Genomic DNA, 25,533 nt, shown 5'->3' with positions numbered 1-25,533 from the left:
GTGTCAGTAACGACGGCCTGCCACGCTACGACTTTTGGCTGGGTCCGTTGAATTCGCAAGTTGACCGGAAACACACTGTAGGCTCGGGTTGCCGCAACAAATTTCCTCAGAAACCTAGGTGAAGGTCAAACGCCCGGCATCGAGAGTTGCCCTTTCCGCAGCGGCTGGGGTGTCGGTAGGATGTCGGTTTGACGTTGGCAATCCGGGGGGAAGACACACAGGCAGCTCTACTGCGCGGTGAGGTAGGTGCTGCAAGTCGTGGAAAGTTAGGTGCGTAGCTGCTTGGAAGAGAAAAGTCGTTACGTCGTGCTTGCTGGAACGGCGAGAGGTCTCTCGCGGCTTGCCTGAGGCGGGGAAGTTGTGGATGTCTTGAAAGACAGGCGAGGAGGTGTCGTCAAAATAAGGAGAGCGGGAAACAGCCTGCCAGCGCAGAAGGGATAAGGCAGGGCAGGGCAGGGTTTAAGGGTCTGTGGGGAGGACAACTTTGGGGTTTGATGGTCGAGTCTTGCCGGTCGACGAGAGAAAAACAAATCAAAAACCCCCTGAGCGAACGAGCAGCTGTCTGCTTCCGCTCTCACGCTCTCACTGGCAATGAAAAGATATGATATCCTCTCCAGAAACACCGGCGTCGAGATTTTGTTGGCAAGCAACTCCCAATGGGTGCATCAACGCGGGAGGGCAGTTGCAGCTCCCTTCCCCGCTAACACCACTCTGAGGAAAGCCAGGGCTTGGCACTCCCAGGATTGATCAAAGGCCGTCACGTGATGTCAGTTCTACCACCTCTCTTTGGCACGTCTCTGGAACCGCAGGCTTGCTCCTACGGCTCCGTCCTGGACAATGAGAGAGATGGCTGAGTCAAGTGCTCCTTTTACAATTGTTCGGCCTAACGCCTGTGCCGTTTCGAAAGTGGTGCCTGGCTCAGGTCCGGCAACAAAACAAACGCTTTTCTTAGAAGACTGTGTGAGGTGCAGAAAAACAAGTGCCTGGCCGAACCTCCCGCAACCTGGAACCACCCGTCACCGGCTGCCCCCACGGGGTATTTGTTGCACATGTCTACCTGTTTCGACTTATACTGCTACCATTGGTATCTAGTAAGCACAAAACCTGATGGCGAGCACCACTATCCAATGACAGAACGTTCTGGTCACCGGCAGCCAAGAGAGACTTGCATATATTACCTCCTTAACGCAGTAGCCTCATGGTCACCCCCCAAGGTCGTTCTAGTATGCGTAGTTAGGGCAGGTCTTATATTGGGGGCACCACCACCGTCAGCATGTCATTGGCGATGCTCGTCTTCCATACCAAAATATGGTATGGCTGCTGACAGCAGGACCTGACCTTATCAATGCGTGTGCACCCTTTCACCTGTTTCAGTTGCAAATGCGTACAACTCGGAGCGCCGATATTGGGCTTCTCCCTCCCTCATGGCAAGTCTCGGGCATAGCCGTCTTTGCAGAAAATGTTGGATGGCAGCAGCAGATCTTTTCGTTTCAGACAACCACCCTCGGGGAATTTCCGCTCAGTTTCATAGACGCACACATGATGATCCGCACTTTTTGGTTTCTGCCTCAATTATCCAGATGCCTTGAGTGGGCGAGTGGGAAGGCGGGGTATTTCAATTGGTTGGATGCTGACCGTGATGTCATGTTGAACCTGGGCCTTTCCCCTCTCTCGAGTCTGACCGAAGTCGTTGCGGGCAAGCTTGTCGGAATTTCCGCAGCTCCAAACAGAGCCTCAATTTGACAGCTGAGTGCTCTAGATAAAAAACACCACCCGGCATTTCTTCCGTCTCCGTGCCTCTTTGCTTCTTATCAAAATCGCCAAGCTTGAGAATACCCCGATGATCTCCCTCGCTTATGTCGACGCCGCCCTACCTGCCGAGATGTCATCTTTTTATAGCTGTGTTTTTTGTCGCCTGCGCATGGTGTGGACGTTTGCTCGATCAGCAGTTGTACGCTGTTGATGGGCTATGTCAGTCGAGATCGTGGTCCTGGCTCCGGTGACGCTTACAAGTCGATGTAATGTCTGAGGCAGCCGCGATGTTTTGGAGAAAGTCTGCACACAGGCAACAACCATCGACAAATTAACCTCAAAATAATCGGACATCTATTACCTTAGAGAGAGGCTGAATGTCAATTGACCACTCAGCAAAACCAACCAACGGTCACGGCAACAACACGAGCGATCTGTCGAGCGAAAAGGATTGCTTTAACAACGCTGATGTAAACAGATGGTGTTGAAGGAGCGTAGAGAGACTAGCCAGTGGGCAAGAAGATGTACCAAACCGTCTGCCTTCTTTCAACCACCATACAGAAAGCAGCCGTCTAGCCGTGAGGCCTCGCAGCAGACTTCATCCTTCGATAAGACAACATCACAGCTAACAGGAGAGTGCGCCCAGAAATCCCACTTCATACATTGTATTGTGTATGTGGTATATGTGTACACACACAAGACTTCTATCTACCTGAGCCTCATGAGGAGCTCCCGCTCCCAAGGCCCCTATGTGTGTGTTCCCGTAATTTGTTTTCCGCGCTTTCCGAAAATGCTTTCAAACCCAAAATCGACATCATGAGAGGAGCATTATACATGACTTGATAAAAAATACATGGCGACCGAAGAAAAGTAAAACGCCCCGAGCAGCACCACCGTCCTTTTGAAGATCGTTGTTCGGTCATAAATACCCCAGACCCTCATTCAAAAATAAATAGCTTTTTTGTACACCTTTCCCGCCATTATATAATCTTACACACACCACCACCGAAAGAGAGGAGATTGCTTATTTGTTCTTGACAACGCCGACCTTGGCGGGTCTGAGGATGCGGCCGTTGAGCTTGAAGCCCTTCTGCTGGGTGTGGAAGACGGTGTTGTGCTCCTTGTCCTGCATGGGGGTCATGAAGGTGGCCTCGTGCTCATTGGGGTTGAAGGGAAGGCCGTGGGGGTCGAATCGCTCGAGGCCGTGCTTCTTGAGGGTCTCGAGGAGGATGTTCTCGGTCATCTTGAGACCCTCGTAGAGGTTGACGAGGTCTTGGAGGTGGGCAGACTTCTCCTCGGACTTGAGCTTCTCCTCGGGGACCATGGTGAGGGCACGGTCGAAGTTGTCAACGCTGTCGACGAGGTCCTTGGCGAACTTCTGGATGGCGAAGTCACGGGCGGCCTTCATTTCACGGGCAGTCCGGTCCTGGAGGTTGCGGAAGTCGGCAACGGAGCGGAGGTACTTGTCCTGGTATGGTTGTTAGTATATGCAGGGGATCATAGTCAGGGGTAGGTTGTATGGCTGTATGTACCTTCCAGTCCCGAACTTCGGCCTCCTTGGCCTCTAATTGCTTCTTGAGCTTGGCCTCCTCGGTCTCCTCAGCAGCCTTCTCCTCTCCGTTCTTGGTCTCGGCCTCCTTCTTCTCGGCCTCAGCGCTGTACCATCTCGCCCTCGGTGCCACTGTCCTGGCGGCTGCGGCAATTGGTGACTGGATGAACTGGGGTCTGGCGAGCTGTCTTTGGGCGCCGGCCCTGGCGGTGGAGCGGAGGGCCCGGGAAGTGTTGGCGATGGTCTGTCGTAACATTATGGCGGTTGTATGTGGTGTATTATCTGAAACTCTCAACGGACGGCAATGCTCTCTTTTTTATAATTTTACAATACAATGGCGTGTTGCCTTCCAGAAATTTTATGACGACGGCTTTGGTTGGGCCGTTCAACCGGGCCAAGGTCAGAAAAAAAGCGGATCATCTGACGGACCGCCCTTGAGCTGTTCCCCAGATCCCGCTGAGCCCCGCCCAGCCGAAACCAGTCAAGCGTCTGCCAGATGCTGCCCCACTGTAACCTGCCGGGCCCGCCGCGAAATCATGTGCTGATAACGCAGGGCAGGCATCTTATCGGCGCTTTGTCGCGCGCCTCTCACATTCACTTGGAGGGCTTGTCCAAACTTCTGAGCTGGGATCCGCTTGTTGCTGTAGCCTTCCACATCAACAGCAACTCTTTCTGCGATTTAACCACTGCTCCATCCTGCTTGCTTGCTACCTACACAAACGCGCCCTTGCGATTGTCATTTTACGAACCGAAAGCAAACACAAATCGCGCGAGATAATACACAGCCGGCAAGATGGATTACGATCCGATGGCAATGGATGACGCCGAGTCGCTCGGGCCCGTCGTCAAGATCTCGCAGGTATGTAGTTGTCGCAATGTCCGGGCAGCTGGTGGGACGGCAACTCGTGTCTAAACGCGACGTGAATATCTAGGCCGACTCGGTCCGCGTCAAGTTCGAACTCCAGAATGCCGACATCTCGTTCGCCAACTCGCTGCGCCGCGTCATGCTGGCCGAGATCCCAACCATCGCCATCGACTTGGTCGAGATTGAAAGCAACAGCTCGGTTCTTGCTGACGAATTCATCGCCCACCGTCTTGGTCTTATCCCACTCAACGCCGAGGGTGTCGAGCACCTCCTCTATTCCCGCGACTGCGACTGCGAAGAGTACTGCGAAAACTGCAGCGTGAAGCTCACGCTCCATGCCAAGTGCACTGGCTACGAGAACATGTCGGTATCCGCGCGCGATTTGGTACCTGTTGGCGAGCGCATAAATCAATCTCTGGGCACGCCAGTTATTAACGACAAGGACGGCACCGGGCCGCTCATTCTCAAGCTGCGCCCCGAGCAGGAGATCAAGCTCGAGTGTATCGCGAAGAAGGGCATTGCGAAGGAGCATGCGAAGTGGGCACCAAGCGCAGCCATCGGGTTTGAATATGACCCCCACAACAAGCTCCGCCATCTTGACCTTTGGTATGAGAAGGATCCCAAGTCGGAATGGTAAGTTTGCTCTATGTTGATCTTTGGTCGCAAAGCAGCCACTCACACTCTGTCACAGGCCTCCTAGCGAGTATGCCAAGTGGGAAGAGCCACCAGTGGAAGGCGAGCCTTTCGACTTTGACGCCGTCCCCAACCACTTTTACTACAACGTCGAGACAGCCGGTAACCTGCCACCAGACGGAATCGTCACCGAGGGCATCAAGGTCATCCAGCAAAAGCTCGCTGGTCTGATTCACGAGTTGACTGAAGGGGAGGGTGAAGGTGGCTACGACGGACCCCGCAGCCCAGATTACAACAGCGGTCCTGACACCGGCTATGGGTACTCGACATCCTACGGCGGAAATGGCGGGAACCAGAGCGCCTGGGGTGGCGGCGGCGGAACCACTCCATTCGGCGGGCAGACTTCCTATGGCGGTGGCGGTTGGTCTTGAATGAGGCAGCAAGAAAGGATCAGACTTGGTAAATCGGGTCTGGTGGGAGTCATGACGTTGGAAACAGCTCAATACGACGCCAAAATTATCGCCTCACCGGTAACGACAGAGCCGGGCTTTATGGCAGCGCGTTGCCGGCCTTTCCATCTTCTTCACCAGCTTCTTGTTATTGTGTACAATACTATACCCAGCACACGCACATCATTCATCATTCATCACACAGCAATCCGAACTCACTGCTCATCACCCGAATCACCGCATCAATACCCTTGCCGAGCCCCTTTACTACTCATCCATTCTCATAACATTGCGAGGGCTTTTTTGCTGCTCTTGGAGGACCAAAAACTGGATATGAGGTTTTTGATGATGAAGAAGAGGGGGTTATTTTGCTGCTATCTGCTGAGCGTGTAGAGTATTTCATCAGCCGGAGTTTTGGGGGGTTGGGCCGGAAAGGAAGGGGGGGAGGCTCATTACAGGTTTCTTGGGGGAAAGAGAGAGAGAGAGAGAGCGACTCAATAAAGAAAAGTCAGTTTTCATTGGGGGGTATCTCAACCCAAACCCAAAATCAGCGTCCCTTGTTACTTGTACATAGATATAATTTGTATCAAAAGGCTTCATCTTTGAGGTAAATAAAATAAAATAAAAAGATAACCAACAACATGTGTGTGTTTGCACAGACCCTCTTTTTGTGTACAAGAATACCAACTGACAAAAAGACAGAACGCCGCACCCTTCCCTGCCTGGCCGAAAAACAAATGCCTACCCCCTCTCTTGCCATGGTATACGAGAGAAAAATACAAATACACTGACTGATAAAGATGATGTCCCCCTTTCCCTTCCTCCTCCGCTCTATGGATCGATTCCTGTCTTGTCTTGTCTTGTCTATACGTTCCATGCTCCTCTTTGTTGCTGTGGTGTGCTGTGATACAAAGTATCAAAATCCGCTGTGTTTTCGCTCAAAAATGCAGAAAAAAAATCCAAGCTGCCCTCCTACTCTACGACTTGTTCACAGCAGGCAATTCCTCCTCCTCCAACCCCTTAACCCGTCTATAAAACTTGCGATGAGATTCCAAAAACAAAAACGTGCAAATCGTTTGTCTGTTTCCCTCGTCAGTACATCATTCGAAAGGAAAGGAAAAGAAACAAACTTACGGCCCCAACCTCAAAAAACTCGGCACCCACCCCCTAAACATCCACCCCATCCCCTCCTTTGCATAAATCTCCCCCAGCAGCTGCCCCAGCCCCTGGTTGCCGTGCGCAGACATCACCCTCGTCTTGATCACATCAATCGGGCTCGTCACCGTCGCCGCGACCACGCCAGCAAGAAAGGACGAGCTAAAGTGCGTCGCGAGGTTGTCCTCCATCTTTGCGACCTTGATCAAAGTCCGCTTAAAGATGTCGTAAGACGCCAATTGCGAGGCAGTCATGGCCGCTGCTCGCAGCGAGTTCGGTCCGACACCACGGAAGAGGGCGCCGACGCCTTCTTCCCTGATCATCCGGACCAGACCGTCACCTGCGTGCCGGTAGTTGCGCCGTTTGTGCTCCGGGAGAGAGGCGTCGTGCTGCATGCGGACGTTGAGGACGTCGGCTGCGTTGCCTGCTATTCCACCTATAGTCCCCGAGACGGAGGCCATGGCTATGAGCATGGGTAAGGAGGGCGGTTTGGGTTTTTGGGTTACTGGATCAACGCCGGAGCGGGTGGCGAGTTGGGATTTGAGTTCCTCGTAGATGCCGAAGCGGGTGGTGGAGTAGGTGATTTGGCGGAGGAGGGAGGCGGAGAGGCCCGAGTAGAGGCCTGTGAGGCCGTTGTTGCGGAGGATGTGGAGGAAGGTGCCGGACATGGTGGTGGGCATGGAGCCCGAGCGGGTTTGGAGGCGGACTTTAACTGTCGGGGGGTTAGTATGGGAGGAGATAAAAGGGGGGGTAAGGGGGGTGGTAAACAAACCCAGGTCGAGGGGGTGAGTGACGCAGGCGGCCATGGAGGATGCGCTGCCTCCGAACCAGAAGGGGTAGTGGATTGGTTTTTGTTTTAGTTGTGGTGAGAGGGACATCTTGTTGGTGGTGTCTCTTTTGCTGGTGGTTTCTGTGCCTGGACCTACTGGTGTAGGTACGCTGCTATTCTTGGCATCCATCTTGTCGTCTCTGTCGCGACGCACTCAAAAAGTAGAAAAGTTGGAGTTGTCGCTATAACAAGAACATCCCGCGGACTGTGTGTGTAAAGCTTTTTCGCCAAAACGTTGCCGAATTAGAATTATGTGTTATGTATTAAACACTAAAAGTGAATAGCTTCAAGCGAATTGAAAGTGAAGCTATACCGGCATCGGCAGCAATGTTTTGCGACTGACTCTGGAAAGATCGGATCGAGGTATGACGAAAGAGTGGTCGTCCCAAGTGAGATTGGCGATAAGAAATGTCACAGCTGCAATCAATTCAACCAACAGTGGGAATTTTTGGTTTATCGAAATTTTCCACTTTTTGTTGGTCCCACTACGTAATCGACAGGGAAATGGCGGGTAGCAGCGGGCGCTGTTGATTATCTTATCTCTCTGCGCTAGCGATATCGGATCGGGCCTGGATCCCTTGTCTTTCCGGGCAAAACAAAAAAAAGTTTGACCGCCTTCGAGTCATAGGAGGGGTCAGACCACTGAGGTGAGGGGAGAGAGAAGAGCTGCAGCTATCTATCTGTGTGTGTGTGTGTGACTGTGACTCCATATTTTTTTTGTTTCCGCTTTCTTCCATTGTTTGGACTTTTGGGCTTCTCTCTCTCTTGCGGAATTCATCTCGAGCATCTTCCTCTTTGTTACTTTGCTACAAATTCAAAATGTCCAAGGGTCGTGTCTGTCTGTAAGTGATATATTTCCTTACAAGTCCTGCCATCCATCTTCCCCGCCAAAAGCTTAACAGTGTGGAAACGCCTGGTGCTGACCCCCGCTTACAGCGCCTACTCTGGAGGTAAGCCATTCGGTTGCCCAATGCCTTCATTTTTGTGTCTCTATGCTTGAGCAGACGCATGACGGGCTCGATTGACCTTCCATGTTCGCAGAGCGGGCAAAGGGCCAATTGCTGTCTCGTTGAGGTGTCCACCGGGAACCTTGTCGGCGTCACTTCGTGCACGGGTGTCGGACGGAAAGGGAAGCTGACAAGTTCGGTTGACAGGTCTCGACACCTCCACCATCCTCAAGTGGCTCATTCTCGAGGTAGGCAGCTCCTAGCTGGTATGATGCCCGCCAAGAAGAGGTGCTGACATGGACAATACAGGGTTACACTGTCGTATGCTTCCTCGCCAATGTTGGCCAGGAGGAGGACTGGGCTGAGGTCGAGAAGAAGGCCCTCGCTCTCGGTGCCGAGCGCATGGTGATTGAGGACCTCCAGCGCGAGTTTGTCGAGGAGATTGTCTTCCGCGCCATCCAGTGCAACGCCATCTATGAGGACCGCTACCTCCTCGGTACCTCCCTCGCCCGGCCCATCATTGCCCGGGCTCAGGTCCGCGTTGCTGAGCAGTACAACTGCGACATCCTCAGCCACGGCTGCACCGGCAAGGGCGTAAGCCAGCTTACTCGAAGATGCCAAGTAACGTTATGCTAATTCCGAGGTCTAGAATGACCAGGTCCGCTTCGAGCTTGCCTTCAAGGCTTGCAACCCCAAGATGAAGGTCATCGCCCCCTGGAGAATGCCCGAGTTCATCGAGAAGTTCCAGGGCCGTGCCGATCTCCTCAAGTTCGCCGCCGAGAACAACATTCCCGTCTCCTCCAGCCCCAAGGCTCCCTGGTCCATGGATGACAACCTCGTGCACTGCTCGTACGAGGCTGGTGTCCTTGAGGACCCCGACCACTCTCCCCCCAAGGAGCTCTGGACCCGCACCGTCGACCCTACCGACGCTCCCGATGTTCCCTACAACTTCACCATCCACTTCGAGAAGGGTATCCCCACCAAGGTTGTCACCCCCGAGGGTGAGGTTACCGACTCGGTTGCTCTGTTCAAGCTTCTGAACAAGATTGGCCACGACAACGGTGTTGGCAGAATCGATATTGTTGAGAACCGTTTCATCGGTCTCAAGAGCAGAGGCTGCTACGACACCCCCGGTCTTACCATTGCGTATGTTTCTGCAAAACCCGATTGAGACACGATCATGTACTGACAATATTCTAGCCGCCTTGCTCACTTGGATCTTGAGGGTCTTGTCATGGACGCCAAGGTTCGCAAGCTCCGTGACCAGTTCGTCACGATTGAGTGGTCTCACTGCCTCTACAACGGCATGTACTTCTCTCCCGAGCGTGAGTTCCTTGAGAACTCCCTCGTCTACTCCCAGGAGAACGTTACTGGTGAGGTCCGCATGTCGGTTTACAAGGGCGCTGCCTACGTCCTTGGCCGCAAGTCGGATGCCAGCAACCTCTACTCGCAGGAGGATGCTTCTATGGACTCTCTTGAGGGCTTCTCCCCCATGGACACCTCTGGCTTCATTGCCATCCAGGCCATCCGCCTGGAGAAGTACGGCCTCCAGAAGATCAAGGATGGCAAGCCCCTTACCAAGTAAATTGTTGAGGGCAGTGCAAAGTAAATAATAAAACAAAGAGATTCCCCGTCTAGCTTTTTGTTCGTGTTACTTGTGAAGACTAGATAAATTCCATGTCGAGCTGGGAACCTTCGAGGCCGTCATGAGAGGAATTGGCCAATCAGAAGTTCCCCACAGAACGTTTCTAGAAAGATGTCATCGTGCATCGAGGACCCCTGTTTTGTGGAGCCCGGGCCACCGTCTCTCGGCGCGCGCCTCGAACGATCTCCAATTTTTGAGCTTGATACTGCCGTGGCGCCCAAGCTTCAAGCTGAGCTGTTGTAGCGAGAGGTCTCCCACCCCACCACAACTTGACATCGCCAGCATGATCGGACCTCGAGGAATGGCCTGCGCCGGCGGGCTTCTGGCGAGGGTCGGCAGTCGGTCGGTGATTTCGAGAGCGGTACGACAGAGCAGTCCGTTGCGGCCATTACCAGCGACAGTGACGGCGCCAGCAGCGAGGTGGTGGAGGGCACAGTACTCGACCAGGCCAGGTTAGACAGCCAATACAGTTTACTTCTTGACCTTTATAAACCGCGAATAACCACTGATATGTTCGCTGTGAAAAATAGAACTCCCCAAAGAAGTAACCATAACCTCCAAAACTTACCCCGTCGACGCCGAATGGTTCAACGTCTCGTCCACGATCCTCAACCTCACCTCCCGGAAGCTGCACCTCCAAAAAGACCACCCCGTGTCCATCACCCGCCAAATCATCGAATCCGTGTTCCCCTCCCCCACCTACCTCAGCTACAACAACCTCGACCCTGTGGTTACGACCCACGAGAATTTTGACTCGTTGGGGTTTCCGCCCAACCACCCCGGCAGAGCAAAAACCGACACTTATTACATCAACTCTACCACCTTGCTACGGACGCACACGTCGGCCCACGAGGCGGAGTTATTCGCCGCGTCGAAATCCCCGGGATACCTCATCTCGGCTGATGTCTACAGAAGAGACGAAATCGACAAGTCCCACTACCCCGTCTTTCACCAGATGGAAGGCGCCCGGGTCTGGGACCGCAACACGGTCCCGAACGGTGACATCGTGGCGGCTGTACACAGAGATTTGGACGCCCTACCGAAACATGAAATGATCATCGAGGACCCCAACCCCCCTTTTCACCCGGAGCGTAACCCCTTACAGCCATCCCACACCCCTGAGGAGGCAGAGGCGGTGGGGAAGCATCTGAAGCGATCTCTGGAATTGATGGTGGCGGAGATTTTTAAACGGGTGAAGGAGTCTCACGCCCGGGCGGGGGTGAAAGAGCAGGATGGGGAGCCGTTGAAGGTTAGATGGGTGGAGGCTTACTTTCCTTTCACGAGCCCCAGTTGGGAGATGGAGGTTTGGTATCAGGGGGGTTGGCTGGAGGTTTTGGGGTGTGGGGTGAGTCAACAACACATCCTTAACGACGCGGGTGTTCCCAATCAAATAGGCTGGGCTTTTGGCTTGGGGCTGGAGAGGATTGCAATGTTGCTTTTTCAGATACCTGATATCAGGTTGTTTTGGTCGCAGGACGAGAGGTTTTTGGGGCAGTTTAGAGGGGTGGAGGGGGATTTGGGGAAACTGAGGCCGTTTGTGGGGTTTAGTAGGCATCCGGCTTGTTACAAGGATGTCAGCTTTTGGTTGCCGGCTGGGAGCACGGGGGCTGCGGCGGCGGGGGGGAAGGGGAGGGAGGGCGAGGAGTGGCATGAGAATGATTTGATGGAGGTGGTGAGAGATGTTTGCGGGGATGTGGTGGAGGATGTGGTCTTGATGGATAGCTTTACGCATCCCAAGACGGGGAGGAGGAGTTTTTGCTATAGGGTGAATTATCGGAGCTTGGAGAGGACGTTGACGAATGAGGAGGCGAATGGGTTGCATGAGAGGGTGAAGGGGGAGATGGTGGGGAGGTTGGGGGTTGAGATTAGGTGATTCTGTATCAACATGAGGAGATGTTTCAAGAAGGAGAGAATAGCGAGGGTTTGGTGGCGTTTTGAGACGAGTGGTTATGGTTATATAGACATCACTAAAACAACAAGGGAGGGATGATGGTGTTTGGGGGAATCTTGGCATGTCTACAACTATTGTCTCTGGTCATGATCATCACCAAACACCAGTGAGGAGGGGGTTCTGGTGTGGTGGTGTTGATTTCAGGAGAGTGTCTGTGTGGGCTTGATGCTGCTCAGCCACCCGGACGCTCGGATACCGGTCTGCAAAACATGCGGGGGAGAAAAAGGGTGCATACATGCAACCATGGTGTTACCTATACCATCTCCTACTCAAATGCATGTACGTATATATGATATGAAAAATATCTAGTAGAAAACTAGAAACCGGACGATGTAGATCCGGAAAAGACATACCACCTGACGATGCAGCGGTGGTGAGAGAGCATGGCCCTGTGTTGTGCGTGTAAGTCCAGTTCCCTATCTGGGCAGTGCAAAAAAAGTGGAGACCTGTTTCCAGGAGATCGGGTTGAGTTGGCTGTTTTATTATCTCGGCATCACCTGCCTTTGGGGAGGATATGGTGATGCTGAGGGATGGTGGTATTTTTCACCTTGGACTGCGGTAAAGGTGAGGTGGTGGTTCATGAGTTCACCTGTCTAGCCCGAGTTGGGAATGGTCATGATGACGACCAAATGAGTTGTCAAAATGTTCCTACAGAATCTAGAAGGGCTGGAAAATACACGTGGAAGTCTGGCCAGCTGCGCCTTCGGTCTGCATTTGCTGGCTGATGATCGATGATCGGCGCATGGAGAGCCTCTTACGCAAGTCTTGGGTGATGGACTGCTGGCAGTGTGAGTGTGTGCGGTAAGCTTTATGAACCGACACGACAGAGTCGCGGATTAGGTTTGGCATAAGAGCTGGGATATGGCTAGCTTTGTGCCTGGCTTCCTTCCTGGGCATCTCGTACAGTAGGGATGAACACACAGCTCGTGTCAGCGATGTTTGTTGTTGTATGGGAGGTATGATCCCGGCAAACAGAACAGGAAAGTAAGTCTAGCCTTGGCGTGGCTGTTTATTGTCCCATTTCTCGCATGTTTATCGGTGGTGGATATGGTGAAGAGTCATGGCAGTGAAGACGGTGTAAAAGACTCTAGACATTTGTCGATACTGATGAGGTGGCGTGAGCCGGGCTGAGCATGTCCTCCTGGACAACCTTGGCTCACCAGATGGAAAAGACGCCGTGTGTTGGTGTTTTTTGTTGTCTAGGGAGGCAGTGATGGTGGTGAGTGAGGATTCTGGAACCGCCTCGAGAATCAGACACTACGGGATCGGGAAATGCGATCTGGATGGGCGGACGTCCCGATGGGCCCGAAACCTGCCAGAGTTGCCAGAAGATCCAGGAGGAGGTGTCTGTGGTCCTGTTGTGCCCATGTGCCGTCGTGGCTGTGCAAACCTCACTCAACAGAGAGAAGAGAGAAGCTGGACGGCGAGTGGCAAGGAAAAGACTGGCAGAGATTTCGGGTTCCAGGATGTGTTGACTGCATTTACACAGCCAATTAAGCGGCAACTGGGATTGCCATTCATGAGAAAGAGGCTTCGCATCGTGGGTTCAATAGTAGCGAGAGGCAACATGCCCAAGTGTGCGCGCGACAGGGTCCAAAGCCACTGCGTGTTGCGTACGGAGGCCCGGCGGGCTTGTGGGATTCCCTCGGGCGGGTCGCTGCTGGTCCCAATCTCCAGTTTGGCGGCTGAGCCATCCAACCGGGGGGGCTTCTGACGAGCGGCGGCATTGTTGCTCCCCAGACACGCCAGCCCAGGGCCCGTGATCTCCTTCCGGTCTGTCTTTGTTTCACCGCATCTACACAGCAAAAGAGGAATATAAATCCACGGCGCCACCCTCCTGCCGCTTTCGTCGCTCAATCTCCCATCTGCATCCAATCTGCATCCCAATCTGCATCCCAATCTGCATCCAATCTCTACATCAACAGCTTGCCACTCCACAGCTACAGTAACACCGACCTGCTACTTACATCACCTACCTCTTGCGGTGCATAATAAGCCCTCGGGTTCGCAACTAAACTTCCGCCCCCGCACCTCACTTACTTGATCTCAAACAACCAAGACTTCACCCCCAAACAAACAACTACACGATACCACACAAATCAAAATGCCTTCGATTCAGATACCCACCGCCATGCCCTCCTCTCCAGACGGACTCCTCCCCTCTCCCAGCAGCATGTCCAGCTCCCCACGATCTGGCCGCTCTCGGGGCGCCTCTCTCAACCTCAAGCTCGACCTCTCCAACCTCCCACCGCTGGAGAAGCCAACAACACCCACCAACACCCTCCTCATCACCGACCTCGACCCCGACTGCTTCCGTCCCGAGAACCTCGCCGTCATCAGAGACGCCCTCAACAAAACCGCCCCAGTCCGCCACTTCTCCCCACTAAAATTCGCCGCCCGCATCCAGGTCGTCTTCTCGACCGAGCAAGAAGCCATCGCCGTCCGTCGGGAATGGGACGAGAGGGAAGTCATGGGTCGCCCTTGCCGCGTCTGCTTCGGCATGCAAATCAACCTCGAGACCATCAACAACAAGGAGGACCAGCACCTCGCCTTGCCCGACGCCGGGAGGCTGTTTTTCATTTCTCCTCCCCCATCGCCTCCCCACGGCTGGGAGTCCCGGACAGAGGACGCGCCTAATACCATGGTCCACGCGGAGGACTTGGCGGATGCGCTGGCCAAGCTGAGGCATTCGAATGATCCCAATAGCGGGATGAATATTAACCAGAGGGGGGATGTCAGTCCCGTCAGCCCTACTACGCAAGGGGGAGGTCAGAGGACGAAGAGGAGCAGGAGCTCGACCTTGATCTTCCAGCCGCAGCCTGTGATTGGGATGGGAGGGGAGAGCCCGAACTTGCCGTGTGTGACGGTGGATGACATGACGGATGAGGGGCTGGAGGATGATGCGGATGTTATGGACATCAGCCCGGTCAATATCACGGCGCCAAGGCCGATCATGGCGCACACGGCCAGGCCACCGGTCGAGTTGATGGAGCATTGATTTAGCGACTGATTTGATTCTCACGAACAAGGGCGTTTCTGGGGGAAAACAGGCTTGGCTGGCTGGCGTTAGGGACTTGCATGCATATCCTCCACAGTATCACATTACGGGAGCAGCATTGTTTTGGAGCATTTTGCGCAAAAGAGAGTAGAGGGGGGTGGTCTTTTGTGGGTGGTTTTATTTCTTTTTCTCTCTCTCTCTCTCACACAGGTCTCTGGCGGGAGAGAGATTGTGTATTGGCATGAGGACAGGATACTAGTAGAAGTAATTGTTCATACTTTCGCACTCTGTCTGATATCTCCTTTGCATGTGCGCATTGTACGTAGTATGTGTAACAAGTAACCCTTATATTGCACATGTGTTTCACCAAGACGATGTCTTGAGCGTTCCTGTCTCTTTTGTCCCAGGGCAACCAATGGCTCCGAATATCAGCGGTTCCGTTCAGACTCGGGTTTCTCCCAGCCTTACACCGCCCCCCTCCTCCCCCGTTTTGTCCTTCCTTCTCACCGTGTCACCATCCTCACCACACCTCTGCAGACCATCCGCGTGCTCAACCACCCCAACCAACCCACCGCCGTGAGCAACAAGACAGCAGCCATCAAATTCCTCCACTCCGTCCACCGGTTCCCAAACCTGTCTTTTTTTTGTTTTTGTGTCTCCTCCTCACCCTTCTCAGTCAAGTGAAGCTGCCTCCAGCTAGGCACAAACCTAAACTCGAACCCTGCCTCCCTCCCGCCCGCCTCCCGGACGGTAACCTCCCTCAGCACCCTTTTCAGTCTCTCCACCTGCCCCTCCTCCCATTTTCTGGGCAAGAGATATTTTTTGAAATAGGAAACCGCCATGAAATACCCGCACTGCCCGCCCACAAGAACGAGATACCACCATTTCGGCCTCTCGATCCCGAGCTTTTGTGATAAAGCAGGTCCGTTGAGCCAGTACCCTTCTGCTCGGAGGAAGGCCCTGCTAGCGTATGTTGGGGGGGTTAGAGCGAGAGAGGCGATCATGTTTTCCGCCAGCTGTTTCGACACTCCCGACGGGCAGATCTCGGAGACGATCAGGCTTTCCAACCAGACCTTTGCCGTGGTGACGTTTTCAAACGGGGCGGTCGGGGTGCCTAAGAGGTAGGCTACATACCGCCATAGGGCGAGGTAATCCTCCTTTTCTTGATCGGACAACCATATCCCCTGTCGAGGGAATCCGATAAAAAGCAGCATGGTGCTGAAGGCTGTTATTGTCCCTATGGAATCGAGGTCGTTGCAGGGGATGCCGTTTTCTTGAACGTTGAACCAGTCTGGTTTTGAGCTGGATAGGGATAAAATCTTGCGGCGGACGGTGGCGTGGAGGAGGCGGACTTTTACGGAGGAGACGAAGCCGCGGCCGGTGGGGGGGTGGAGGGCGGAGGGGGAGGAGGTGATGTCGAGGACGTGCTGGAAGGTTTCGAGGAGGCGGCGGCGGGCGAAGCGGGGGGTGAAGCCGCCTGTTAGGGAGAGGGTGGCGGCTATTCGGGGGGAGCCGAAGCCGCCGAGGAGGGCTTGGAAGGTGAGGCCTACTATTGAGGGGCCGAGGTAGCGGTAGAAGATTTGCTGGCCGGAGGTGATTTGGGGAGGGGAGACCCAGGGGGGGGTGGTGGTGAGTTGGGACCAGAGAGGGGATAAGACTGGGTCGTGGGGGGCGTGGGTTTGGAGGAGGGAGAAGAGGTGTTGGGCGTGGGAGGAGGGGCATGAGGACGGGCTTGAGGTTGAGGGTGGTGGTGAGTCTGAGTATGGAGGTGATGATGTCTTGGACTGAGACTCGGCAGCTATCTCGTCCAGGCGGTCGAGGGCCTTGGAGGCAAGCTCGTCGTAGGTGTAGATCAGGGGCTTGAGCTGCTCTGCCGTGTAGTGCTCCGACGTCCACTCGAACTCATAGTCCCAGCGTTCACACGCCTCCCTGGCTCGAGGACGTAAGGGGGCGGCATGTTGGATCAGGAAGGTAGGATCGAGTAATCCCAACGCTGTGGTCGTGGAGAATAGGATTCAACTCCATGGTTCGCCTAGCGGACGTGGAAAGGGCTCATATATACATCCCAGACTACATATAAGACCCCTTGGGCATCTATCTGTGCCTTCAACAATGTGACTCTCCTCACAACTCGTACTCGCGAGCACACTGCTTTGCTGAGAAAGCAGCTCTAGTCCGAGAAATATCTGTTTGGCCGCACCAGGAAGAGGCGTAGAGAGGATACAGACTCTAGAATACAACCCTCATCGCGAATCACAACTTCCCTCCATTTTGCCGAGGCGGCGTTCACTCACAGAGCTAACCCTACGAGGAAAAAGGATTCATCAGGTCCCCGAGCATTCATGACGTGAGGTGCACGCTATTCGCCACAACAGGGTTGCAGCACACCCCATTACCGTACCGTGTGCGGGACTGGTGATAGCACGGAACAGCAAGGCACAGTCCCCCCTCAATCCATACATAGGAGTACCGGATATTCACATGGTATGGCTTCGGCAGCAGAATCCAGGGGGTATGGCTGGACCGAGCAATCTATCCTTCACTTGACAGTCGACGAGTCGATGCGGCCAAGGCGGCTCGGACGAGGACGTGTCCGTTCTTGGGCGTCGTCCGCAATGTCGGCAATGTACGAGGCCGACGTGGTGTTTTTCTTGGCGATTAGATGGCATTCTGCGCCTCGGTAGTGCCTGTTCGTTACCATAAATCTCTCACCCAATATGTCCGTCTGTCCTCCTTATTAGAAATAGAGGCATGTCGTTGGGTTGAGGTGGGACAAGGCGGTTCGCTCGGGTGGGGCTGTAGAAGCTGTGAGCACTGACCACTGTCGCTGATAGCGATCCCGATAGCAACGGTGCCGCTAAGCCCGTCGCGAACCCTTTGCGTCCCTGGAAATTTTCTGGACAGGCCGAGTCCAACATCGAAAGTCAACAACAGCCAACAACCACACAGCCAATAACCACACAGCCAATAACCACACAGCCAATTCATACCCGACTTCACCATGAATAGCTGTTGCCGCACGGCCGCCCTGCGAATATTTGTCAGAAACATCAGCCAAATCCACTTCCCGCCACCAACGAGCGCATATCGCATTCCTCGCTACCACTCGACACTGACTCGATTATCCACGTTACAACGGACAATTGCTCTCGGTAGCACACGAGACAGGTTACTTCACACATCATGCCCTGAGGGGAGAGAAGAGGGTGCTTGGCCACCGCCAGAAGGGCTCCCCGCGCACCAGGAACTAAGTCCTCCCAAGATTGTCTTCGAAACCACCCACGATGCACCTTTTGAACCGACAGAGGTGACGATAGACGCTCAAACACCAGCACAGAATGAATCGGCCAGCCCACAAGACTCTGGCGAGGTTCAGCCAAAACCTCTGGGAAAATGGGCTAGAAAAAAGTTGAAGAAGGCGCAGCAAGCTGCCGCAATGAAGCCGGAGGGGGGGGAAGAGGCCAGCGCAGTGGCAGATGCGGAACACGACACCACAATGGTTGTTGGGGAGGAAAATGACGAGGCGCCGTCTCGTGAATTACCAGCAAAGGATCAAGACGAGGTGCCATCCAACGACCGACCAATACAGGACCAAACCACTGTTGAAAGAGAACCCGACACCCAGCCTGCCGAAAAGGAGGATAAGCCAAAAAGCAAGAGGCCAAAACGCGACAGGCCAGAAAAATGTGCGCCCAAGAAGGAGCCCATGGAGTACAAGATCAAGAGGCTGAAGAAGGAAAGGGAAGAGAGAAGGCGAAAGAAGCTGGAAATGATGGAGTCCGGAGAAGTGACGATGGGTAAGGTCGAGCTACAGAAGGCCTTGAAGGAGAAGAAGGAGCGTGAAGAACGGGAGCGAACGAACCCGATGGCTCTGAAACTTGAGGCTGCTCGTGCCGAAAGGCTGGCAAGGAAGGCCGAGCTCAAGTTGGCACGAAAGGAAAGGAGGCGGCAGGAATTCGAAGAGGCGAAAAGGAAGGCTGAGGCCGAGGCCGAGGCTGCGGGCAAGGAAGAGTGGCAGATTCAGAAAGAGGCGCTCAAGGCAAAGTTCCCAGAGGGCTGGATGCCGCGCAAGAAGCTGTCGCCAGACGCTCTTGCTGGTATTCGGGCCTTGCACAAGCAGTTCCCTGAGCAGTACAACACCGCCACGCTCGCCAAGAGGTTCGAGGTATCCCCGGAGGCTATCCGCAGAATTCTCAAGTCGAAATGGACACCGGACGCCGAGGAGGAGGAGGAGCGACAGGGGAGATGGTTTAACCGTGGCAAACGGGTTTGGGCTCAATGGGCTGAGCTTGGAAAGAAACCGCCTGCGAAGTGGCGTGCCGAGGGTGTGGTACGCGATCCCAAGTGGAATCGGGGTAGGAGGAAGATGGGGGGTTTCTTGGGCTGAGTGAGATGTGGCCATGGAGGACCCAAACTGTACAACGCTGTATATAACCCGATAACGTATCTCTCTGTGGTGCTGAGATGATAAGGAAGCCAAGAAAGCCCTTTTTACCCCGGACATTCAGATCAGCACAAGCCATCTCATCTCGCCTCATGGCTCGCCAGCACAAGCGCTAATGCAGTGCCGCGGGCTGTCACCGACACCCCGGTCCCGTGGCCTTTGACACGGCCAAACTGGCTCGTCAGTGATTGACATCGTGGGGGGCTCATTTAAGGTTTAAGATGGACAATTGTTGCACAATCTTGAGGGTTAGGCGATGTCAGACAGACACATCACTCTGCCGCTGCCAGTGCCAGTGCTAGCACCAATACTTCGTAGCCAGGTAACATTGCATGATCGCCTTGCCAAAAAGGAACGGCTCTTGTCCTCGCGGGGAAAAGAAAAGAGAAATGGCATGACGGGAGTGGGGTCACTCCCGGCTACCGGTACATTCCTGTGATTGGCGGGCAGCTCAGATATTCAGCCCGATTCGGAAAGGGCTAGCCCAATTGACCAATTGATATGCCGGGCAACAACAGCGCTAAAAAACAAGGTAGCGGAGCACGGGCCACATCAAACCCCTGCCCACCACCAGCCCTCCCTGCACCCCTGTAAACAAATGGTGGGTGCTTCGCTCAACAGAGGAAAGGCTTGCCCTGTGGGAAGAGCCCAGTTGAGAAGAGATCCAGATGCATTTTGGGTGCCCAGTGGTGGGTGATTTTTTCCCCTCGACATCTTTGAAAGTCACCAAAAGCAAATGCTGAGCGTTGCGCCGTTGCCCTGACCGACGACACCTGCCCGAGACAATTGACTTTGTCTCGTTGCACCGCCGGTCAATGTCACTGTAAGCTCTCTCCTCTCCCGACCGCCATCCGATCTTATCTCCTCTCCTGCCTGCAAAGTACTGCGCCTATCTCCAAGCATGCTTTCTGACCAAGGTCAACTCGGACGCCTCTGCAGCTTTCTACGTGTATCCGAAGACAGGCCCGCCATTCTGTCATCACTCGTTTAGGACAGCTCCCGCCTGCTCTCAACTTCAACCTCAACCGCCGCCTCGCAACTGCCCAACTGCTGCCCGCCCCAGTCACCTTCAAAGTCACCCAGCCTCCGCTGTTTCCCAACACGTTACACTCACCCAAACCTCTCGACCCGTGCAGATGTTTCTTACTCCTTAGTCAGACGTCCCTGGTCCCCCGTTCGTCTCTGGTTCTTTTCATCCCGACTCGGTCCATCGTCGTAGGCCAAGTCGATCCAGCACATGGCTATGAGCGATGGCATCCACTCCCTCCAACCGGCTTAAGCTTACGCCCAACAACTCTCCATATCTTTCCCGACCCTCGCGTTCTCCCATCCGGCCCCGCGGCTTCTGCGAACCCGGCCTGTCTCTCCGACGTGTGATAGGTACAACCTGCAGCTCCCCGACCGGATTTGATACCGTCCACTCATCGTTCGCCTATATTGCTGGCGGCGCCGTGGTGGTGGTGGACGTGTCTGGCGAGCATTATTCTCAACGATTCTACCGGGCCAGACCCTCGGCTGTGCCCGTATTTTCCGTGTCTCCGGTCTCGAATTCATCTTCTACACTGAACAGCACCCCAAAAGCAAACGATAGTAGGAACCGAACGGCGCCCTCCCCGCGAGAGGGTTCATATGGCGGCTCAGACTGGCTGGACGCACCAAGCTCCAAAACCTGGACGAGTCGAGAGCGCATCAAGGCAGCCACCTGTCTGGCCCTCAGTAGAGATGGAAGATATCTCGCCGTGGGCGAGACGGGCTATGCTCCGCGGGTACTCATATTCAACCTCCAGGACGTTTCCTCGGACACGCCACTGGTCTCGATTAGCGAACACACGTTTGGCGTCAACGCCGTGGCATGGTCCCCAGACACCAAATTTCTGGCCTCCTTAGGTGCTGCCAACGATGGGTTTCTTTACCTATGGAAAATCGATCCCCGCACAGGTGCGGCAAAGCTGTTTCAACAAAATCGGTGTACCGCTCAGGTGAAGGGCTTGTTTTGGATGGGCAGCAACCTGATTACGCTGGGCGTCCGTCACGTGAAAGTTTGGAGGGTGGATGAAGGCTCAATAGCCACCCCGGTGAAGCCTAGGTTTGGCGGAGAGCAAGCTGCTCAGGCCGCCGCTCAGCAAGCCCAAAAACCCCTTTCCGGAAGAAACATTCTTCTGGGCACCATGCTGGACGAAACATTCGTCTGCGCAATCGCCATCAGCGACGAGAAAGCCATTGTCTGTTCGGAAACGGGCCACGTGTGCCTGTTGGACGACACGAATAAACAAATGAAACTGGTCAAGGTGCTGGACCTTGGCTTCAACATTGGCTGCATCTCCAGCCGAAACGGGAGCGTATATGTGGGCGGCAAAGAGGACGGCGATTTCGCCCTCGTGAGTCTCGAGGGAATCCTCAGTGGCACGCCAGACCCAACACTTCGGAGCTCACAGACCTCCGAAGGCCTCGCGGCCATGGGGTTCTTGGCTGAAAACCTGGTGACGGTCAACAGCAAGCAGTCGATTGATGTTTGGGGTCCGGAATACATGCCTGGGACTACCCCAGACGACACAAAACGCATCCCTATACCAGGCCCGGGTGATCCTATCGTTGGCACCCAGCGGCTCTCTGCGTCGAATAAACTCGGTGCCGCTTTCTTCACGTGGGCCGGCTTCGGGCGAGTGAATATCTGGGACCTGGACGGCATGATCAAATCATCCTTTGATGTTCCCATTGAACAACTCGACATGGGCAACGAGGTCGAGGTCAATCAAGTTGTTGTGGTGAGAGCCACAGGTGACGGCAGCCTCTTCGTTGCTGGCGACAAGCTGGGTGTTCTTCGGATCGTGGACTCTTCGACAGGAGGGTGCGTGATGGAGACCAAGGCTCATTCGTCAGACTGCCAGGATATCACGATTCACGAGGGCCAGTCGAGAACCCTCATCGCTTCCTGCGGCAGAGACCGAACAGTCCAACTGTTTCAACGGTTGGCGACAGGTGCTTTTGAGCACTTCCAGACACTGGAGTTCACTGCCAAGGTTGTGCAAGTGCTCATCCCTACTGAGGATAAGCTCATGACGTGCTCCCTGGATCGAACGATTCAGATACACGATTTGGTCACCAAGGAGAACGAGCCGGATGCTATGGCCGCGATACCCTCCAAGGTCGTTTCACTAAAGGCTTCTCCGTCATCCATGACGGTGACACCTGATGAGAAGGCGATCTATGTCGCTTTGCTGGACCGCTCGGTCTGCCATTATGATTTCACAACTGGGCGGCTGCTTGGGTCTTTCAAGTGCAACGATGAGGCGGGACTGGAATCTGTCGTTTTGGAATCACTCACATTTGGCCAGCTTGGAAATGGTGATCTGTCGTTCTTGCTGGGTATCTCCAACACGGACAAATCGGTGCGGATATACGACGCTCAGTCTGGGTTGTTTTTGGACCGCGAATGGGGCCACACCGAGGCTATCAATGGTGTCGTTTTGATCGACGGTGATGAAGGTGGAAAGAGAGTCGTCAGTGTGGGCGAGGATGGTACCATTATGATCTGGACGCTTGACTTTCAAGATCCCGTCGCTGGCGGGTCACGAACTCGCGATCCGTCACCCGACAAGAACATCTCGACATCCACCAGACCGCCGTTACGAAAGGTTCTCTCGAAAGCAGAATTAGCCGAGTTTCAACGGCCAACAACGTCCCCTGGCGGGCGTAGATCACCGCCCCGTGCTTCACATCGGCGGGCTAGTAAGTTCCATGTGACGACAAACACGGCGAGGACGCCCAACACCGAAAAGCAACAACTCAGCCCGGGGAGCGGGGTAGCAGAAGAGACTCCCTCTCGGCGAGCCTCTTCAGGAGGCAGCAGATCAGATAGCCCTCCTCCACCACCCGATAGCCCCAAGAACAGGGCGCGGATGTTTCGCCGACCATCTCTCCCGGCCTTGAACATGACGCCGACGGCGAGCATCAAGTCCAAGAAGAAGTCCAACCAAAATATGCGGAGCGGGTATGGCTTTGGCAGCCTCAGCATGGCCACCGAGCAAACCTGCCGTCAACTACGGGCCTACCGCAAGAAACTAAACTCGAGCGATTCCATCAACAGTGATGTTCTCTCTGAACTCGACGCCGAACTCCGGCTTACGGCGGCGGCGCTCGGGGAACGGGCGATCAGGAGCAGGAGCAGCCGCGAGCCGGACGAGCACAAGCCAGTCAGCGAGTCGATGCTGAGCGGCCTACTGGACCAGTATAGTGAGCGATTGGTCAGCATGCTGGACGAGAAGCTTCGACTGCGGCTCAGCGAGGAGGAGAAGGATTCTTTTGTTAGGGACAGGCCGAGGACCTCTGGGCAAGGCTCGTCGAGTTCGGAGGGGAGCAGGGGGGGGACGTTTACGGATGCTGTGCTTTGTGAGGAGCCTGGGTCTGCTTGAGACCGGTGGCATATGGGAATGGTGGAGGACGTGGCGGCGAGATACCCTTTTGCATTTTTTCTTTCTTTTTTCGGTTGCGTTTCTGGCATATATCATTTTTGCTTCATGCATTGTCTTACCGAGAATCATGTTTTCTTTGTCGCTTTTTTTATTATTATTTTTTACTGGACTGCTGGACTTTTCTTGAGTTGATCATCATTATTCGGGGCGTTGCTGATTGCAAGGCATTCTTTTGTTGGAGATACTCTTGGTGGGAGGTGGCCTATTCTTTTTTACAACTAGAGGCCGGGAGAGGGGATTACAATGGAATGGATAGAATAAACACTTTCCACAACAAGGCGTTTCTGGATGCTGGATTGGGGAGGATTTTGGTGGGTAGGAGATGGGATTTCTACAGCTGAGTGATATCAGGGCTTGTTCTTGGGGTGGTGGTATTGGTATATATAGCTGATTACTTGCATTGTGCTGTTGGTGTGAGGTATTTTTCTTGGAGTGGAAGCGGATGAGTTTGTTTGAGTATGCGTAGCTGGATAGTTATGAAGAGGCGGGGAGATGGTTGAAATGATATATTTTGAGTCAATATGGTGGTGATTCAGGTGATAACTGTGTGAGGGGTGGTTTGAGGTGTCATGGGGGGGCGGGGGGTTGTTGAGTGGCAGATTACTTAATTGCTTACTGACTTTTATCTCGTAAGATTCAATTTCTTCCAGGTTCTCAAAGACGAATAGATGTAGAGATGAAGTCGAAAGGCTAGTTTGAGATGAGAACCGAGCAAAGTGTTTACGATAATCCGTATGTTATACAGTTTCAGGCACAAGAATACTCAAGCAACCTCTCAACCAAGCCAGGGGTGCCGCTTTACCGTTTGGTCAAGAATTTGGTCAAGAAAACATGATATTTCTTTGTCCGAGTGTTGAAATGTTGGATGGGACCTGGTCAATCCACAAAAAGACTTGCGACCTTGTCTAGCGGGTCAAAACCTGTCACACTCCCAAGACAAAAAAAGAGTGTGTCTGTTGAGCTTTCCCTCCCTCGTTCGGAAGCGCTGCTGCTGCTGCTGCTCGTCACCTACCTACCTACCTAACTCTCCATCCCTCTAGAGGGTCGGTTGAATTGAAGATAAGATGTTGGGCTGCGGACTGTTCTGAACCGGGCACAGAAGACGATGCATGCAGTGTGGTTGTTCTGCACCAAAGAGAAGATGCTGGGTCAGCTCCTACTGTGTTAGGTAGCCGAGAAAAGGGACGAGAACGTCGACCGATCCGACTGATCTCTCGCCCTCTTCCAACCCCTGGTCTGATAGTCAACGGCTGTCTGTGTCTCCAGCTCGAGACAGGGCTTGATTCTTGTCTGCCCGCCCGCACGCCCGCTCGCTCGCTCGCGCGGTGGGAGGTGAAACTCGTTAATGGAACTGTGGCAAGCTTGCTTTGTCGAGGGGGTCGACGGTCTTGCTCTCCTCGCATCTGTGTAACCGCAGCTAAAGTTATTGTTTTGTTTCTTTCTTTTTCTTCTCTTTCGCGTTGTGGTGAACTGATATGGAAAGAACCCGGGTGGATAACTGTATCTGACGATAACTGCGGGATCAGCCGATATCCCAAGGACAAGGATGGGAATGGATCACATTCAATACCGACCCCACGTGGCCGGTATCCATTTATAGCTTGCTTGAAGCAACATCAGAACAGACAAACATTACTTCGATTAAGGTGAAGTCATAGCAAGAGGGGCTTTGGTGAACAGTAGCTTTATCGTCTGAAACATTCCTTGATATATCATGGATCGGCTGCCGTAGACAGTCAACTGAACATCTCCAAAACCCAACCAAACCCACAAACATCAACCTCATGAAACCATGCTCAAAAACCAACCCCTCAACTCTCCCCACCCCCATCCCCCCTCCCCTC

The 25,533-nt window shown here is 54.0% G+C and overlaps 9 protein-coding genes across 9 annotated transcripts; 6 read left to right on the top strand and 3 right to left on the bottom strand.

Moving 5' to 3' along the window:
• Window positions 1–2,776: 2,776 nt before the first annotated feature.
• Window positions 2,777–3,557, bottom strand: PODANS_3_9400 (uncharacterized protein; the record flags this gene model as incomplete). Its single annotated transcript, XM_001909714.1, has 2 exons — window positions 2,777–3,220; window positions 3,285–3,557. 2 exons carry the CDS (start codon window positions 3,555–3,557, stop codon window positions 2,777–2,779), a joined length of 717 nt encoding a protein of 238 aa, XP_001909749.1.
• A 537-nt stretch (window positions 3,558–4,094) lies between these two features.
• PODANS_3_9390 (uncharacterized protein) lies at window positions 4,095–5,230 on the top strand (the record flags this gene model as incomplete). The annotated part of the gene is made up of 3 exons (XM_001909713.1): window positions 4,095–4,160; window positions 4,234–4,799; window positions 4,858–5,230. The coding sequence occupies 3 exons, from the start codon at window positions 4,095–4,097 to the stop codon at window positions 5,228–5,230; spliced, it is 1,005 nt and encodes a 334-aa protein (XP_001909748.1).
• A 995-nt stretch (window positions 5,231–6,225) lies between these two features.
• Window positions 6,226–7,362, bottom strand: PODANS_3_9380 (uncharacterized protein; the record flags this gene model as incomplete). Its single annotated transcript, XM_001909712.1, has 3 exons — window positions 6,226–6,328; window positions 6,383–7,115; window positions 7,176–7,362. The coding sequence occupies 3 exons, from the start codon at window positions 7,360–7,362 to the stop codon at window positions 6,226–6,228; spliced, it is 1,023 nt and encodes a 340-aa protein (XP_001909747.1).
• Window positions 7,363–8,373: 1,011 nt separating this feature from the next.
• On the top strand, window positions 8,374–9,764 carry PODANS_3_9370 (uncharacterized protein; the record flags this gene model as incomplete). The annotated part of the gene is made up of 4 exons (XM_001909711.1): window positions 8,374–8,427; window positions 8,489–8,773; window positions 8,829–9,325; window positions 9,380–9,764. Coding segments are annotated over 4 exons (1,221 nt in total), but the record flags the coding sequence as incomplete, so codon positions are not given.
• Window positions 9,765–10,407: 643 nt separating this feature from the next.
• On the top strand, window positions 10,408–11,697 carry PODANS_3_9360 (uncharacterized protein; the record flags this gene model as incomplete). The annotated part of the gene is made up of 1 exon (XM_001909710.1): window positions 10,408–11,697. A coding segment is annotated over one exon (1,290 nt), but the record flags the coding sequence as incomplete, so codon positions are not given.
• A 2,182-nt stretch (window positions 11,698–13,879) lies between these two features.
• On the top strand, window positions 13,880–14,773 carry PODANS_3_9350 (uncharacterized protein; the record flags this gene model as incomplete). Its single annotated transcript, XM_001909709.1, has 1 exon — window positions 13,880–14,773. One exon carries the CDS (start codon window positions 13,880–13,882, stop codon window positions 14,771–14,773), a length of 894 nt encoding a protein of 297 aa, XP_001909744.1.
• A 503-nt stretch (window positions 14,774–15,276) lies between these two features.
• Window positions 15,277–16,686, bottom strand: PODANS_3_9340 (uncharacterized protein; the record flags this gene model as incomplete). Its single annotated transcript, XM_001909708.1, has 1 exon — window positions 15,277–16,686. A coding segment is annotated over one exon (1,410 nt), but the record flags the coding sequence as incomplete, so codon positions are not given.
• A 1,088-nt stretch (window positions 16,687–17,774) lies between these two features.
• On the top strand, window positions 17,775–19,160 carry PODANS_3_9330 (uncharacterized protein; the record flags this gene model as incomplete). Its single annotated transcript, XM_001909707.1, has 1 exon — window positions 17,775–19,160. One exon carries the CDS (start codon window positions 17,775–17,777, stop codon window positions 19,158–19,160), a length of 1,386 nt encoding a protein of 461 aa, XP_001909742.1.
• Window positions 19,161–20,467: 1,307 nt separating this feature from the next.
• PODANS_3_9320 (uncharacterized protein) lies at window positions 20,468–23,629 on the top strand (the record flags this gene model as incomplete). The annotated part of the gene is made up of 1 exon (XM_001909706.1): window positions 20,468–23,629. One exon carries the CDS (start codon window positions 20,468–20,470, stop codon window positions 23,627–23,629), a length of 3,162 nt encoding a protein of 1,053 aa, XP_001909741.1.
• Between the last annotated feature and the right edge of the window lie 1,904 nt (window positions 23,630–25,533).

The sequence above is a fragment of the Podospora anserina genome, chromosome 3, assembly GCF_000226545.1.
Source record: "Podospora anserina S mat+ genomic DNA chromosome 3, supercontig 2".
Taxonomy (NCBI): Eukaryota; Fungi; Ascomycota; class Sordariomycetes; order Sordariales; family Podosporaceae; genus Podospora; species Podospora anserina.
Note: the sequence above shows the minus strand (reverse complement) of the source record. Positions and strands in the feature narration are given on the sequence as shown.